A 14,981-nucleotide genomic window follows, 5' to 3' on the forward strand; every position below is an offset into this window, starting at 1 on the left:
GGTGTGCTGTCTGTGCTCGTCACTGGATAGCCTGGGTGACAAGGAACTTAAGTCTGTATGGTTCTGACCGCACGACCCTACAGGAAGGGGCTGGACCAAATGACCTTCCTCTGTACCAACATCCCACTTCCCCATCCTTCCAGACTTACCTTGGGAACTGGGGAGGTGCTTTTTTATTCTTTCAGTCTTGCCCAAACGAGGCAGTGCTAATTAATACTTTTCGTCCAAGTGATCCAACCCCTCTTCAATTCTTCCTTTCTCCTGTCTCCCCCATCCCCTACAGTTGAGTTTGCAGAGTACCAGCATCCGTATGCCAAGCGTACATCAGAGGATGGAACAATGACAAGGTGACATGGTGCCAGTGAGAAAGCCCAGTTGTTGACACCGTTTCTGATCTTCAGTGGTGAGGTCGTGGGGATCAGCCCGTGGCCTGGCCTGTGAAGCCGTTGTTCTTGCCAATTGACGTAGTCAAGCTGGGCACAAAAATTTGAGTGAATGAGTTCATGTCACTCTGAAGAAGAGCGTGCCCTGGAGCACCAGACAACTTCAAAGTCGACTGTTTTGAAAGGGTCTTGCTGGTCCTCTGGGGATGGAAGTGGGGGAGGACTCACCGGTTTCCTGACTTTCCCATAGTTCTCATCTACTGAAGACCGTGTGCTAGAGATCTGTCCTAAGCACTTATGACATCATCATCTCATTTAATTCCACAAACCCCACAGGTGAGAAGGACATCGAAGGTTATATATGAAAAGTCACAGATCTATAAAATGGCAGAACCGAGAAACGAATCCAGACGTTTGAATTCATCCTAAATTCTGAGACTTAGGTCTTCTGATTCGTGAGAACCTGGCTTGGGCCCTCCTTCTGAAACATTTACTGTTTGGACAGAAGTAAAGCCCTCCCCTCCAAAGCACACACGTACCCACCACCCTTCCCAGAACACAGAGGAGACCAAGGGAGAGCAGGCAGCGTTTCTCTCTGTACAGTTTTTACTTTTTTATTTTTTGATGTTGTTCAGATGAATGACACACTCAAGTTACAAAAATGGGGCCTTAAAAGAAGCACATTGTACAATGAACAAGCAGATTGGAGTTAAGAACACTGAAACGCTAACCCGCTACCACGAGAAGAGACAGGGTGGGGGGGACAGGATGGGGAGGGAGGGGCTACCAACACAGGGGTCAGACAGAACTGAAATTGGGGCTAACTTGCTGAGAACGGATGAAAGGCAGGTCTCCTCCAGGGCCTACTCAATTTCCAGATGCCCTTCCTGGTCTCCCTTGCCCACTACTAGCCACCTCCGCGCCTCCCCATTCCAACCTGGTCATCTGAATGAGTAGGTGAAAGACGCCCACCCCCAGAAAGGGCTGAGCCACTCAGATCTTTACAAGGTGGGTGGTCATCTTGCCCTATTCCAGGCTTGGATTTGGGAGCTGGTGGTGGCAGCAGTGGGATAAGAAGCCACAAAGGAGCTAGCAGAGAGAGGAGTTGATCAAAGATCAGGCCCCTGCTTTTCCCCCAAAGACTCCTTGCCCCTTTCCCACCCCACCATGACCCAAAGGCCCTCTCTACAAGTGGAGAGAGGCCCCCAGTCACCCTGCAATTATGTAAATAAATAAATACTGAGCCCCTGGGCTTGGAGGACAGGCTGGGGGAGGGGCAGCAGGGATAGAGGAGAGGATGGGGAGGCAGTAGGGAGGGGTCACAGACATAGTAAATAGTTGTCTCCGTCCCAGCAACACTTCTCTCTAGATTTTGCTCTCCTTTTTGTGTTTGTTTAACAAGGAGCTAACATTTCAAGGACAAATACTTAAAAATATACATTATTTTTTCTTTTTTTTTTTTCGCCTTTGTCATCGTCATCTTGCTTTGGAGACTGCTGAGGTCAAAGTTCAAACCGCACGCAGGAACTGCGGCTTGGAGTTTTTGTGTATTTTTTTTAATTTTTATTTTTTAATTTTTTTCACTTTTTTTTCCAACGTATAAAAAGGTAGCGGAGTTGTCTGTGGGTTTTTTTTTTTTTAAATGGTTAAATCTTTGGTTTGTTTCTTTTTTCTCTTGGAGGCCTTTATCTCTCGCACTTGCCTTTCCCACTCAGAGGCCAGTGGGGGCCCGCGTGTCTCAATCTTGCTCAGTCTGTCTCACTCTCTCTCTCTCACTCAGTTCCCCCTACCCTGGGCTAAAGGGAGAGAGAGGCACCCTGGGATTCGGGTGGGCCAGGAAATTAGTCAGGTCAAGAGGTCAGTCGCCTACTTGGCTAATCCCTTACCCTGTCTTCCCAGGGCAAGGGGCTTGGAGACCCTCTCTTGGCCCTCCCAAGGGAGAAGATGTCTGGGAAACTCATACCCTTCCCCCACCCCCCACTCCTGATCTTAGCCTCAACTCATACAGGGTTTGGGTTCCCCATTTCCACCCACCCCCACTTATACCCCCAGTCCCTCCCTCCCATTTCCAGCCCCCACCCTCCCAGAAGAGAACAGAGAGAGGTGTTTTAGTTACTGGCATTTCTTTTTTTTCTTTTTGGCACAAAAGGCCCACCATTAGGGTAGACCCATTCTCTGTCCCTCCCTCAAGTAGGAGGTCAGGGCTGGGGAGAAGAGAAATTCAGAAGGCTCCCCCTTTCTCCAATCCACTCATCTTCCTCTCTTTCTAGCCCAGGCCCCTGGCCCCCCACCTCAGACATCTCACCTAGCCCAGAGCCTGGTTTGGGGTCTCCCTCCCCATCCTCCACATAAAGTCCCCCAGCCCCCCAACTCTCTCGCTCACACACAGACACACGGACACAGGCTCTGTACAGACCACAAAATAAAAACGATGAGATAGTTTTGTTTCCCGGAGTCGAGACAGGGGGTACTGGAGTGGAAGGGGCAGAGCGGGGTGGGGGGCATGAATTCCCCCATTACCTTCCCAACCCTGGCTCTCTCCAGCCCCCCAGCCCCTTGCCCTGGCTGGCCCCCAGCCAACGATATTTGGTTTCCTTTTTTTAACATTAAAGTTCTATGAGGTATTTGGTGCCTTATCTCGAGTCCTCGGGGGAGGGGGGCCCAGGGGGGAGACCTGGGGCACACTTGCCCCTCCCTCCCTCCCACCCCCTTCCCAATATTTGGTTTCACAGCTGTAGTTAAAGCTTGGGATTTGGTTATTTTTCCCCTCCCAGGAATTTTCTTTTTTTCTTGTTTTTCTTTTCCCAGTATTGGGGGTTGGATGGGGAGGGTCCCCACCACCCCCGGCTGCACAGGGGTCCCTCCACCAGTGTCAGGGCATCGGCCCCATCCCTGCCCCCTGCTTCCTCCTCTCCTCTCTGCCCCACTCCCCCCACATCGGGGTGGGGGAGAGGTCCCAGGTGGCAGGACTTGATGGGGAGGAAGCAGGATGAAGTGGGTGGTGGTGAGTCCTGGATTTTCTTTCCTTTTTTTTTTTTCTTTTTCTTTTTTTTTTTTTTTTTTTTTGGTTTTTTTTTTTGTGTGTTTTTTGTTTTTGTTTTTGTTTTTTTGGTCTAGAATCATAGTTTTTGTCTGAGTCATCTCCACCATGCCTTCCATGCTGCCTGTCTTCTCGGAGGGGTTTTTGGTCGTAATTCCTTTCACTTTGCTCCGCTCAAATGTCCTTCCTATCTGTTCAGGAGCCCTTGGCCCCCCTCTCCACCCTTGGGCTGGGGCCCAGGCCCTCTCGCCAGTCCCTTCTCTTCAGGAAATAAAAATGGACACACTCAGAGGTAGGGTAAGGGCAGGGAGTCGGTTCAGCGGAGAAGCTTACATTCCGGCGAGGACGGGTCGATGGCACGCCAGCCCCGGCGGTGCCAGGGCGGGAGGGGCGGCCACTCCGCCGCTGCCCAGACAAGGCACCCCGAGACCCCCGAAACAGCCGGGTCTCTGCCGTCGCCGTGGCCCAGCCCAACAGTTTCATCTCCCGGGTGGGAGAAGGGAGACGAGAAAGAAAGGGAGAACGCTGAGGCCTCGGGGCCCAGGGCGGCGTCCGCCTCTCCTCCGAGTGTCCAGCGGCACCCTCTGGCTCCCGTGTGCGCTGCCCGGCGGGGGCCAGGCCTCTGATTTCCATGGCTCGCGTCCTTCACAGCAACACTTTGGTTTGAGGAGAGACACAGCAAGGTGGGGATTGAGAGGGGTGAGAGGGAAGCGAAGGAAGAGGGAGAGAGGGAAGCAGAGAGAGAACAGACTGAAGAGAACAGAAAAAGAAATCAAAGGAGGAATCAAACCACCCGAAAGTTTGTTCGTTTTCCTTCGTCCATTCTTTTTGCTTTCTCATTCCTTTCTTCCTGTTTTGTTTTGTTTTTTTTTTTAAAGCTTTTTCAGTTGATTGGGGGGCAGGGAGCTTGGGGCTCTTCACCCCTGTCCCTGACCGCCCTCTCTCAGCCCTGCCCACCCGCTTCCATCCGCCCTGGCTGAGGGACAGGCCCTGCCCCAGCCTCCCCCTCCGGCTTTCCCGAAGACGACGTCCATGAGGTATTTGTGAAGAGAAAGAAGCGTCTGTCCTTCCATCCGCCTTGGGGACCAAGGGCCTGGACCACTGGCGCAGGGACTTGGTTCCACCTCGCGGCTCCTTCTTATTCTTGAAGAGTCCTCGTCTTCTTTCCCTTAAATATATATATATCTATAAATTCTTTTTTTTTTCTAGTTTTAATTTATTGTTTGTTTGGTTTTTTTTGTTTTTTGTGTTTTTTTGGTTCAAAACTTTGTCGGCCTCCACAATAGCAGGAGGGCAAAAGTGGCTCCCAGCGATGTCTCTCCTCTGTCCGTCGAGATGTGTCCAGGGCTGGGCAAACAGGGGTCCAGCCAACACTCGAGGGAAGTCTTGTGGGAGTGGTGGCCACCACAGCGCCCTCTCGGATGGGGACCACAGATCATGGCACTGTCCCCGCCACATGGACCCTGATGGGGATGCCACCTCGAGGAACCCCACCACTGGGGTGCGTGCGTGTATATATGTGTGGGGGGGGGGAAGGAAGAGGCATCTGCCAGTATCAGAGGGGCACAGGGTGGGAAGAGCGAGGTGAGTTCTCTTTTTGGTTTCTGGTCAATGTCAAAGAACGTGAAGGATCCCACGGATAGGCACTGGAATATGAATTTTTTTTTTTTTCAGGGAAACTGACAGACGAGGATGGAAAAAAAGACAACTTGAATGCCCTCACCTCATCCCCTCTTGCCTGAAGCTTCCACCTTCCCCTGGGCTGGGGAGGGGGGTAGATTCCAGAGCAGAGGAGGGTGACAGAGTTGAGGGGGGACATGTGAGAGCTAGAACTTCGCAAAACAGCCTAGCCCACCCTTCAAAGGGAAAAGGGGGGAGGTACAAGGGCTGAAAAGTCATCCCAGGCCTGCCCCTGAACTCTCCCCTGGCTGGGGGAGGGGAGGAGGTTAAAGCGAGACCCCCTGCTCAGGTGGGGAGAGTTGGGGGTCGAGGGAAAGGGGGGACACATGGTAGGGACACATTCTGTTGAGCGCAACGCTAAAAATTCTGTACATCCTTTGGATGAAGCTACTGAATATTTGGTGTAAGGTTGTTCAGGCCCTTTCTCTTTCACCTTCTGGAAAAGAACATTTGGCGGGTGGTTCTGGGCCCACCCCATCGGCCCCAGGCTGTGCCCCGTCTTCACTGGCCCAGGGCTGGGGGCTGGGGCTGGAGGCTGGCACATTCTCTTTTGCCTTCTCTGGCCCCCACTGGGGGAGGCAACGTTGGGGGTTGGCCCCACAGCCAGAGGCTCGGCGCGAGGTCCTCCCTGCAGAGGCTTCTCTGCCCCTGGCTGGGGTTCGTATTTGGTGTCGTAGCGGTGAGGGTGAGCACACTGAGGTCTGGCTCGCAACTGGTTTTTGGTTTGGTTTTGTTGGGGGATTTTTGGTTTTGGTTTTTGTTTTTCACCTCTGGTTCCTTTGGGGCAGCTGGTTTCTGTTGTGATTATTTTTGGTTTCTTTTTTGTTGGTTGGTTTCTTTCATTTTCTTTCCTTCTTTCTTTTTGTGTGTGTGTTTTGTTTGGGGTTTTTTTTTTTTTTGTTTGTTTGTTTGTTTTTTGGTTAGTTGGGGTTTTTTGTTTTTGTTTTTGGTCTTTCCTCCCTTGTCACTCCTGTCCAAGGACCCTCCGCCCCACCACTGCTGGCCTCCTCGCCCTCTTCCCAGGCGGGGGACTGAGGTGGGGGTCAGAGGAGTAGGAGGGGAGGCAAGGTGGGCCCTCACTCGGGCTTGGACCCTGCCTCGGGGCCCCCGGGGCCTCCAGGGGTCTGTGCTGCCGCCTCACTGCAAGTGGAGGAGGAGGAGGAGGACGAGGACGAGGAGGAGGACGAGGAGAGGCCTGGAGACTTGCTGGAGATGGAGGCTGCCACAGCCGCAGCCGCTGCCGAGACCAGGCCCACGCCAGGCGGGGCGCTGAGCAGGGGCAGCCCAGCGTGGTTCAAGAAGAGCGGCGAGGTCACCAGGCCGGGGCTCCCCGGGGCCGCGCCGGCCGCCCCCAGCACCAGGTTCCCGCTGCCGTCAAGGCTGGTAAGGGGCAGGGTTCCACCAGAGGCCAGGGCTGGTGGGGAGAGAGAGAAGCTGGGCTGGGGGCGCCTTCTGGCATCCTGCCCTCAGCGTCCCCTGTCTTCCCATCTGCCCCACTGATCCCCATCAGCACCCCTCACACCTTCCCCAAAGGTGAGATGGGTATGAAGAGGCGAGCGATGCAGTGAGCAGGGGCAGGATGGCATGGCTGGAGCAGCAATGGGGGGGGGGGGGGCTCGAGGCCCCAGGGGGCCAGGCTGGAGGCGATGGGAGTGACATGAGGCAGCACGCACCTTGGATAGTGGCCAAAGGGTTGTTGCTCATGAGGGCTGGACTCAGCCCGGAGCTCAACCCCACCATTGTGCTTCTGCAAGAGGCAAAGCAGAGGCGTTAGCAGGGGCAGGGACCCGCCGGCGGCAGAACTGGGGCGCGGCTCCCACCCGGGAAGCTGCGGCGGCGACCCTGCTTCTCTCCCCACAGCCTCCCTAACTGCAGCCGTCCACTTACCCCGTGCTGGGGTTCAGGCCCGACAAGCCGATAGCCGAGTGGCTGCCTTGAGGGCTGGGATTTGTGCTGTTGGTGGTGGCCGGGGGTGGGGGAGTGACAGAGGGGATGGAATTGAGGGGGGGCGCGGCCCCGCCCCCGCCCCCACCCCCTCCGGCTGTCCGGCTGGGGTGGAGCGTCCCCACAGCTGAGGATAAGGTAGTAACTGCCAGAGAGAGACAGAGAGATGGAGACTTGAGCTTCCACTCGTCCTCCTCAGAGGACCCCGCCCGGGTCGACTCCGGCTCGTCTTGCGGCCCAGCTCGTATCTCCTCCGGAGGAACAGACAGGCCTCCCGCCCTCTCTGCCCACAGCCCCGGTGACGGCAACCGCTAATCGCAGTGTGAGCAGCCGCCATGCACTGAGCCGAGCCCTGTGCCCAGTGCGCTCACACGGTGCGAACCCCGCCCCGAACCTCAGCGCCGGCTCCCCCTCTCCCGCGGACCGAACCGGGCGCCCTGAAGACCACGCCCTGTGGCTCCCTCTGGGGGCCAGGCAGGGGGTTGCGGCTGTGCGCGCCGAGGAGGACGGGGCTCGGAGCCCAGACTCAGGCCAGACAGCCAAGGCAGCAATTTCCTGACTGTTAGGCCCCACCTGTACCCTTGGACGAGTGCCTTTACCTCTCTGGTCTTCAGTTCCCTAATGTGGAAAATGGGCATAATAATAGAAGCTGCTTCATTAAAAGGGCGTGAAGATAAAGTGAGTTAATATTTTTTCTAAAGAGTTTAGATAGTGCCAGGCACACCCTTACTACTTTATAAACTTCCACTTATGATTTCTTAACGTGAGAAAAATCAATATGGCGTTTGTTTGTTTGTTTGTTTGTTTATCCCTTTTTTACTTTATTTATTTCAGTAATCTCTACACCCAATGCGGGGCTCGATCTCACGACCCCAAGATCAAGAGCTACTCTACTGCCTGAGCCAGCCAGGCTCCTGTTACACATGCCCTGCCCCAGGAAGGCAGCAAGGGGGGCTTTATGCACAAGTAGCCGTGTGTATATGTATGTGTGTATTACACACACCCAAATACATATACATACTCTTATATGTACATATTCACGTATATAGCTTTGTAGATATTATACATTCACAACAATTTTATAAAAAACTGAGGCTCAGAGAGGTAAAGTCACTCACATAGTTTAAAATGTCGGGAACAGAACCCAAGTTCAACTTTTAGCAACCCCAAGCTTTTCTCATATGAAATCCTGGAGCAGATGAAAGCTGAACTGCTCCCACAAGGAGGGGTAAGGTCACCCTCTCCCCTCTGTGCCCCCTGCCTCCCTCATCCCCAAGCTCAGCCTTGAGGCCCACAGGCACCCTAGGCCACTAGAAAAACCGGTGCCTGCACTGTGTGCTCCCAATGCCCCCTCACGGGCTTCTGCCCTCCCTGACCTGTTGTGCTCAGACTGCTGGAAGCTTGGGACAATGGCAAGGTCCCGGCGCCCCCTTGGGGTGTGACCTGGGGAGAGAGGAAAGAAGGCATGGTTAGGCCACTTTCCCAGCAGCCCCCATGATACTCTCTGACGGTAAGACCCCCGTTCATCTGCCCCCAGGCTGGGGAGAGAAGGGGCTTTGGGCACAATGCTATGCTTGTATTATGCCAAGTTCATTCCATCATATCTATCTTAGCATCTACCTAAGTGATCCTGAGCCACAGGGAGGAAATAATCCTCAACTGAGAGTGTTTCCCCACCTCTCTTCTGACACCAACCAGTTGCAGGTCTGAAGTGCACGCATGCACGTGTATGTGTGTGTGTGTGTGTGGGGGGGGTTATGATGACCAGGGGTGTCTCTGCATCAGAGTGTTGGGATGTCACATTGCCTTGATTTTCTGGAACCACCCAGCAGCCTCCTTCTTGGCCTCCGTGCCTCCAGTCTCATGCTTCCATCAGCTCTAGAAACCTCACTCTTAATGTGACCCTCTCCCTCCTCAGCTCAAAACTCTTCCTCAGCTCCTCACCGCCTAAGGTTCAAGTTCGAGCTCCTCAGCATGTTACCTGGGAGTCTGGCCCCTGCCTATCCCCTACCCCTACTCATATACATTCCCACTCCAACCACATTAAATTGCACTGGAGTTCTTCAGATTGGGCTCAGCACAACCAGGCTTCCAGGCCTTTTTGCCCAGCAGCCCCTTGCCTGGGCTTCACGTGGCTGGCTACCTCTCCCTTGTCCTTTATAACTCAGCTCGGATGGTCCCTTCTTCCTCCATACCAGGGAGGGGTGGGACGCTCCTCTGGGCCCCTTGTTCCTCGCTGTAGTGTTGCAGCCCTTTCCACACTAGATGCAATGAAAGGGTGTCCCAGTGTGTCTGATCCCGAGTGGGTCTGCGTGCTGCGGTGGGCCTGAGTGTATACTCAGTATGTAATGCTGTCCCTGCCTGCCTCTGTGTGGTTCTGAACCTGTGTGTGGGAGTACCTCCATCCCCTACCTGGGATCCATCCCTGTGAGGCCCCGCCCTGTGATAACTGTTTTTGGCTATGTCGGTGTGTGTCTGTGGGTGCCTGCATCTCTCACATAAGACCGCAGTTCCTTGGAAACTGTGTCCCTGTGTGACTATGCTTTATCCATGTGACAGACGGTCCCCAAGGGTGAGTCTCCCTGCCTCCGTGCTAGGCACTGTGGACAACCAAGTAGGCCTGGCTTCACAGAAGCGCCTGCCTAGGGGCGGAGGTCTCCCAGAGCCTGCCAGAGCTTTATGCCCCCACCCCCACCCCAGAAGCGTTCTCGGTACCAGATGGGGGCTGTAGCTGGCCGGCTTCCCCGGGCTGGGCAACATGGGGGCTGCGCTGCAGGGGTTGATGCGTTTTTCCTTCTGGCGCCGGTTGCAGAACCAGACGCGGATCACCTCCTTCTCCATGTGCAGCTGCTCCGCGATCAGCAGGATCTCCTCTGAGGTAGGCTTCTGGTTCTGCGGGCAGAAGGGCTCCGTTAACCACAGGTCCGACCCCCTCCCTCCTTGGCCCCCATCCCCGCCGGCCGTCAGGGCCGCCCTGGAGGCCGGGTCTCACCGCTAGAAAACTCTTCTCTAAGGCGAAGCGGACGTTTGTCTCAATGCTGGTCCTCTTCTTGCGTCTCCGGCCGGGGAGCCCGTCGAAACCCAGGCTGGGGCTGCTCAGCTGGTTGGGACTGGGCAGACTTGAGTCCACAGACATAGTCTCTGTGCCCGGGAGGAGACGGGGAGCATGAGAGGGCGCCTCCCGCGCCCACAGCCGGCCGCCCGCTCTGGGAGCCCCAGCGCAATCCCAACCTGCGTCATTGAGCCACTTCTCCAGGAGGGGCTTGAGTTTGCACATGTTCTTGAAGCTCAGGTTGAGGGCCTCGAAACGGGAGATGGTCGTCTGGCTAAAGTCGTTGCCGTAGAGCTTGCCCATGGCCAGGCCCACGTCACCCTGGCCCAGTGGGGCGGGAATGGGAAGGCGGTCAGGGCCAGACCTCTGGGCCACACCCTGGCCCCGCCCACCAGCCGACTTCGGCCTCTCGTCCCGCCCACCACCTGGCCACGCCCCACGGCCCAGGAGTTGGGTAGCGGGTGCCCAAGAGAGGCGTGGCCCGTGCCTCACCCACCACCTGGCCAGGCCCGGTCACCCTCTGCCCATAGCCCGTCCTGCCCGGTGGCCCCAGACCTGCGTGAAGCCCAGCTTGATGCGGCGCTGCTTGAAGGTGCGGGCGAACTGCTCCAGCTCCTCCAGGTCACTGGGCTCCTCGGGGTGGGATGGTGGCTCCAAGCATTTGGGGGGCTGCGGGTGCGAGAGGTGCGGGTCGGGCAGCGTGGGGCGGGTCACGGCCTGGTGGGGTCGGCAGGAGGGTGGGATGCAGGGCCGAGGACCGGGATGGGGCTCAGCAACGGCTGCGCGGTTCCCCCTCCCTCCCTCCCTCCCTCCCTGCCGTCCAGCCTCTTCCTGCTCACTCTCCTCTACCTGTCCCCAGGAGGCTGATCCACACTCATTGTCAGTCCCCAGCAAAGAGACACTCTGCTTCTCCACTAGGGTCCTCTCACTGCCTGGAACTCTCTACACATCCCCCCACCCCCAGCCTGCAAACTCCCAGAAAGGAGCAGCCAGCTCCTTTAATAATAATCCTTCACGATTCTTTACGGATTTCAACGCTCCCTCCTACCCATTTGTTTTTTAACACCCCTTTCAAAAACTATGAACTATTTCAGGGCTTTTTCCCCCGGGGTGGGGGGGATGCGGGCCATGGTTTTATCCTTCTGTCAGGCAGGGAATCAAGCACTGTGCTACCGAATTCCAGGGTAACTCAGGCAAGTTTCTTAAAATCTCCCTGGGCCTCCGTTTTCCCCTCTGCAGGATGGAAATAATCGTGGCTGCTCTACTGAACCCATGGGGTTATTGGGAGAATCCGGTTCAAGGTTGCAAATTAAGTGAAAGTATTTTTATTTTTACTTTTTTAAAGTGAAAGTATTTTTTAAAGTAGATGGGGAGGGTTACTGGGGGATTTACAAAGAAGCAACTGCTCTCTCTCTCTCTCTCTCTCTGGAATGCTTCACTTCCCTAAAAATAAAAGATCTGAAACAGGTGGTGAGTGCAGCCACGTTGGTCACAAAAATCCTTGATCCATTACCGGAATGCTGGGGCCAGATGTGTTTTGGAATTCAGAAATTTTGCAGACTTTAGAAAGCCTACATGGGCACATATCAGAAATAAGGTGACCCCCCCTATCAGGGTCAAGGCATCACCCCATAATTGAACACATTAACAGCCCCCAGCAAAGCAGGACTATCACACAGGAGGGAGGAAGGAAAGCCATACTCCTTGCCCCAGGTCTAGAGGGGTTTTGCAGCCAAATGACTTCTGGTCTCACATTATAAAAACAGCTTGGTTTTCCAAGCATTTTGGATTCCATAATTGCAGCTCAGCCCTGTATTAGTCCCCACATTTGGGGGGCTTTCTGAAATTGTTCATATTTTTTTAAAGGACTGTTAAAAAAATGGGTAGGAGGGAGCGTTGAAATCCGTAAAGAATCATGAAGGATTATTATTAAAGTCTAGAAGCCAGTCAGCAAACTGAAAGGCTAGGCCACAGCCTATAGGTTTTTTGCGTACTTAGGCACGTGTGCATTTTGGGACAGCAGGGGTCAGATCAAAATCATTCATCAGGTTTCTCAAAGGAGTCCATGTGTCTGAAAGGGCTAAGAGCCACTGGCCTGGCTGACTCCCCTCATTCTGTGGAGGAAGAGGCTGACCCAGACAGGGAGAGCAGCTTGACTGAGGTCCCATAGCAAATCAGTGGCACAGCAGGGCTGGACCCCAGATCTCCTGACTCCTGTCCTGGCCCTGATAGTTGTGGGGAGGGTCAAAGGGAGAGGAGGCCCTCTCCTTCCCACCCCTGCTCACCCAGCCTGGCACACTCGGGGGACATTCTCACCTGCGTGGGCAGCCCGGCCCGGGGCTGGGAGGTCAGAAGAGCTCCCTGGGTTTGCTGAGGTAGCTGGAAGAGATTTGGCGTCGGTAGCAGGCCTGGAGAGACAAGGGGAATGCACGGGGTGAGGGGGGAGGGAGAATTTTGTGGAAACATCGTCAGGGACCCAATCTGGTGGGACCTTACCTGGCTGACTCTGCTGGGCCTGCGGCAGCAGGAACTGAGCGGGTGGCTGGAGGTGGTGACCCGGCACAAGCACCAGCTGCTGAAGCTGGAGGAGCTGCTGTATGTCCTGGCAGGGAGGGGGGTGGACAGAAAGGCAGCCTGAGTCCTGGCCCGGCTCCATCTGCATTGCCTGCCCTGGCTCCGGGCAGCAGGCAGCGGGCAGGGAGGGATAGAACCTGGTCTCTGAATGGCGCCCCTGAGCTAAGGGCACCCAGGAGGCTTCCCCCAACCCCGTGGCTATCAGAGCATCCTATCTGGGCTGTCCCAGGAGGGCTCGCTCTTTATTTACCTTTTCTTTCTTAAAGAAATATTTGCCTTGTCTTACCTTCCCACAGAACAAATAGCATCGTTTAAAAATGTAAATCAGACCAACTCTTCCCTCCTTTTAAAACACTCAAGGCAAATGATAATCATGTCTGGAATTACCTTTAAAATACTCCAGCAAATAGTGAGTGGGTAAATTGGTTCAACCACTTTGGAAGACTCTTTGGTAATGTTATGGTTTGAATTCCTCCCCTCAAAAGATAGGTAGGAATCCTAACCCCCATAACCCTGGAGGGGTTCACATATATGTGAACCACATATATTTGTGCTCCATGTACATTTGTCAGATAAACCAACACTGATGCTTCATAATTTACTCAACAACTTTCATGTGTAGTTGAAAATTATGTTACTTAGAGTGACATTATTTTGCCTTTGGGGAAACAGAGGGATGACTCATGCCCCTCAATTCCTCCCAGTGCTATTATTATTCCAAAGACCAATTTAATGTCCTAGGAAGTAAACAAGCTGAGGAAAAGATCAAGATGATCAAGGTAGAACTAAGTCTTCAGGATGGGTCCTAATCCGATATGACAGGTATCTATAGGGTAAGGGGGAGTTTGGACACAGAGACAAACATGCACAGAGGGCGGGCACTGTGAAGAGACCCAGAGAGAAGATTGGCCAACCTGCCAACACACTAGCTTGGGACTCGGAGCTTCTAGAACTGTGGAATAATGTCTACGGTTTGTTGTTGTTGTTGTTGTTTTTAAATAGGCTTCACGCCCAGTGTGGAGCCCAATGAGGGGCTTGGACTGACAACCCTGAGATCAAGACCTGAGCTGAGATCAACAGTCCGATGCTTAACCCACGGAGCCACCCAGGCGCCCCTAAATTTCTGTTAAGACAGCCAGTTTGTAGTCATTTGTTAGGACGGCCCTAGCAGACAAATACTGGCACTGTTTATGAAAGCCGAGCCTACGCCTGCCTCATGACCCAGTGGTGCCACGCCAGGGTATAAGCCCCCATAAGTGCATATGTGTGCTCACCAGGAGACATGTATCAGAATGTTCACGGCAGAACCATCTGTAATAGCCAAAACCTGAAGAAAGCCCAAGTACCCATCAAGAATCGAATAGGGGGGTGCCTGGGTGGCTCGGTCGGTTAAGCGTCCGACTTCGGCTCAGGTCACGATCTCACGGTCCATGAGTTCAAGCCCCGCGTCGGGCTCTGTGCTGACAGCTCAGAGCCTGGAGCCTGTTTCAGATTCTGTGTCTCCCTCTCTCTCTGCCCCTCCCCTGTTCATGCTCTGTCTCTCTCTGTCTCAAAAATAAATAAAACGTTAAAAAAAATTTAAAAAAAATGTTTAAAAAAAAAAAAAAAAAAAGAATCGAATAGGTTGGGGCGCCTGGGTGGCTCAGTTGGTTAAATGTCTGGCTTCAGCTCAGGTCATGATCTCACTGCTCATGGGTTCGAGCCCCACGTCGGGCTCTGTGCTGACAGCCCAGAGCCTGGAGCCTGCTTCGGATTCTGTGTCTCCCTCTCTCTCTGCCCCTCCCCTGCTCATGCTCTGTCTCTCTCTGTCTCTCAAAAAATAAATAAACGTTAAAAAAAAAAAGGAATTGAATAGGTAAGTAAACTGATTCACTGGAACAACAACGAGAAGGGGCAGTCTACAATCTATAAGAACACACAGCACTATAAACTTCCCAAACATGATACGTGGAAGAAGTTAGACATGATAGAGAACATCCTGTATGGTCCCATTTGCATGATAGAAGTTTGGGAGGTGGAGGCTAGAAGGCATCCCAGGGGCTCCTGGGGAGCTGGCCATATACAGTTCTCAGTCTGGGTGCGAGTTACGTGGGTGTGCTCAGTTTGTGAGTGTCAGTGATCTGTGCACTTTTAGTATTTGTTATACTTCAATGAAAAAATTTCAAAACCTTTTTATGCTTATTTATTTATTTTGAGAGTGAGAGAGCGAGCGAGCAAGGGAAGGGCAGAGAGAAAGGGAGAGAGAGAATCCCAAGCAGCTTCCACACTGTCAGCATGGAGCCCAGTGTGGGGCTCGAACTCACAAATT

The 14,981-nt window shown here is 53.9% G+C and overlaps 1 protein-coding gene across 11 annotated transcripts in view; it reads right to left on the reverse strand.

Annotated features, from left to right (window-relative positions):
• Positions 1-2,504: 2,504 nt before the first annotated feature.
• The window catches only part of POU2F2 (POU class 2 homeobox 2), a 79,053-nt gene continuing 66,576 nt past the window's right edge, over positions 2,505-14,981 (reverse strand). For 5 of the 11 annotated variants that reach the window (XM_058707002.1, XM_058707004.1, XM_058707001.1 and 2 more), the window contains 10 exons: positions 12,596-12,701; positions 12,416-12,507; positions 10,655-10,768; positions 10,279-10,420; positions 10,040-10,188; positions 9,763-9,939; positions 8,424-8,490; positions 6,991-7,192; positions 6,777-6,850; positions 2,505-6,517 (listed from right to left, as the gene is read on the reverse strand). In XM_058707002.1, coding sequence (XP_058562985.1) covers positions 6,180-6,517; positions 6,777-6,850; positions 6,991-7,192; positions 8,424-8,490; positions 9,763-9,939; positions 10,040-10,188; positions 10,279-10,420; positions 10,655-10,768; positions 12,416-12,507; positions 12,596-12,701 — 1,461 coding nt within the window. In that variant the 3' untranslated portion in view covers positions 2,505-6,179. Of the gene's footprint in view, positions 6,518-6,776; positions 6,851-6,990; positions 7,193-8,423; positions 8,491-9,762; positions 9,940-10,039; positions 10,189-10,278; positions 10,421-10,654; positions 10,817-12,415; positions 12,508-12,595; positions 12,702-14,981 lie in introns of all 11 variants that reach the window. The other 6 variants (XM_058707006.1, XM_058707005.1, XM_058707009.1 and 3 more) reach the window with 3 other exon arrangements.

Source organism: Neofelis nebulosa, chromosome 17, assembly GCF_028018385.1.
Source record: "Neofelis nebulosa isolate mNeoNeb1 chromosome 17, mNeoNeb1.pri, whole genome shotgun sequence".
In the NCBI taxonomy this organism is placed as follows: Eukaryota; Metazoa; Chordata; class Mammalia; order Carnivora; family Felidae; genus Neofelis; species Neofelis nebulosa.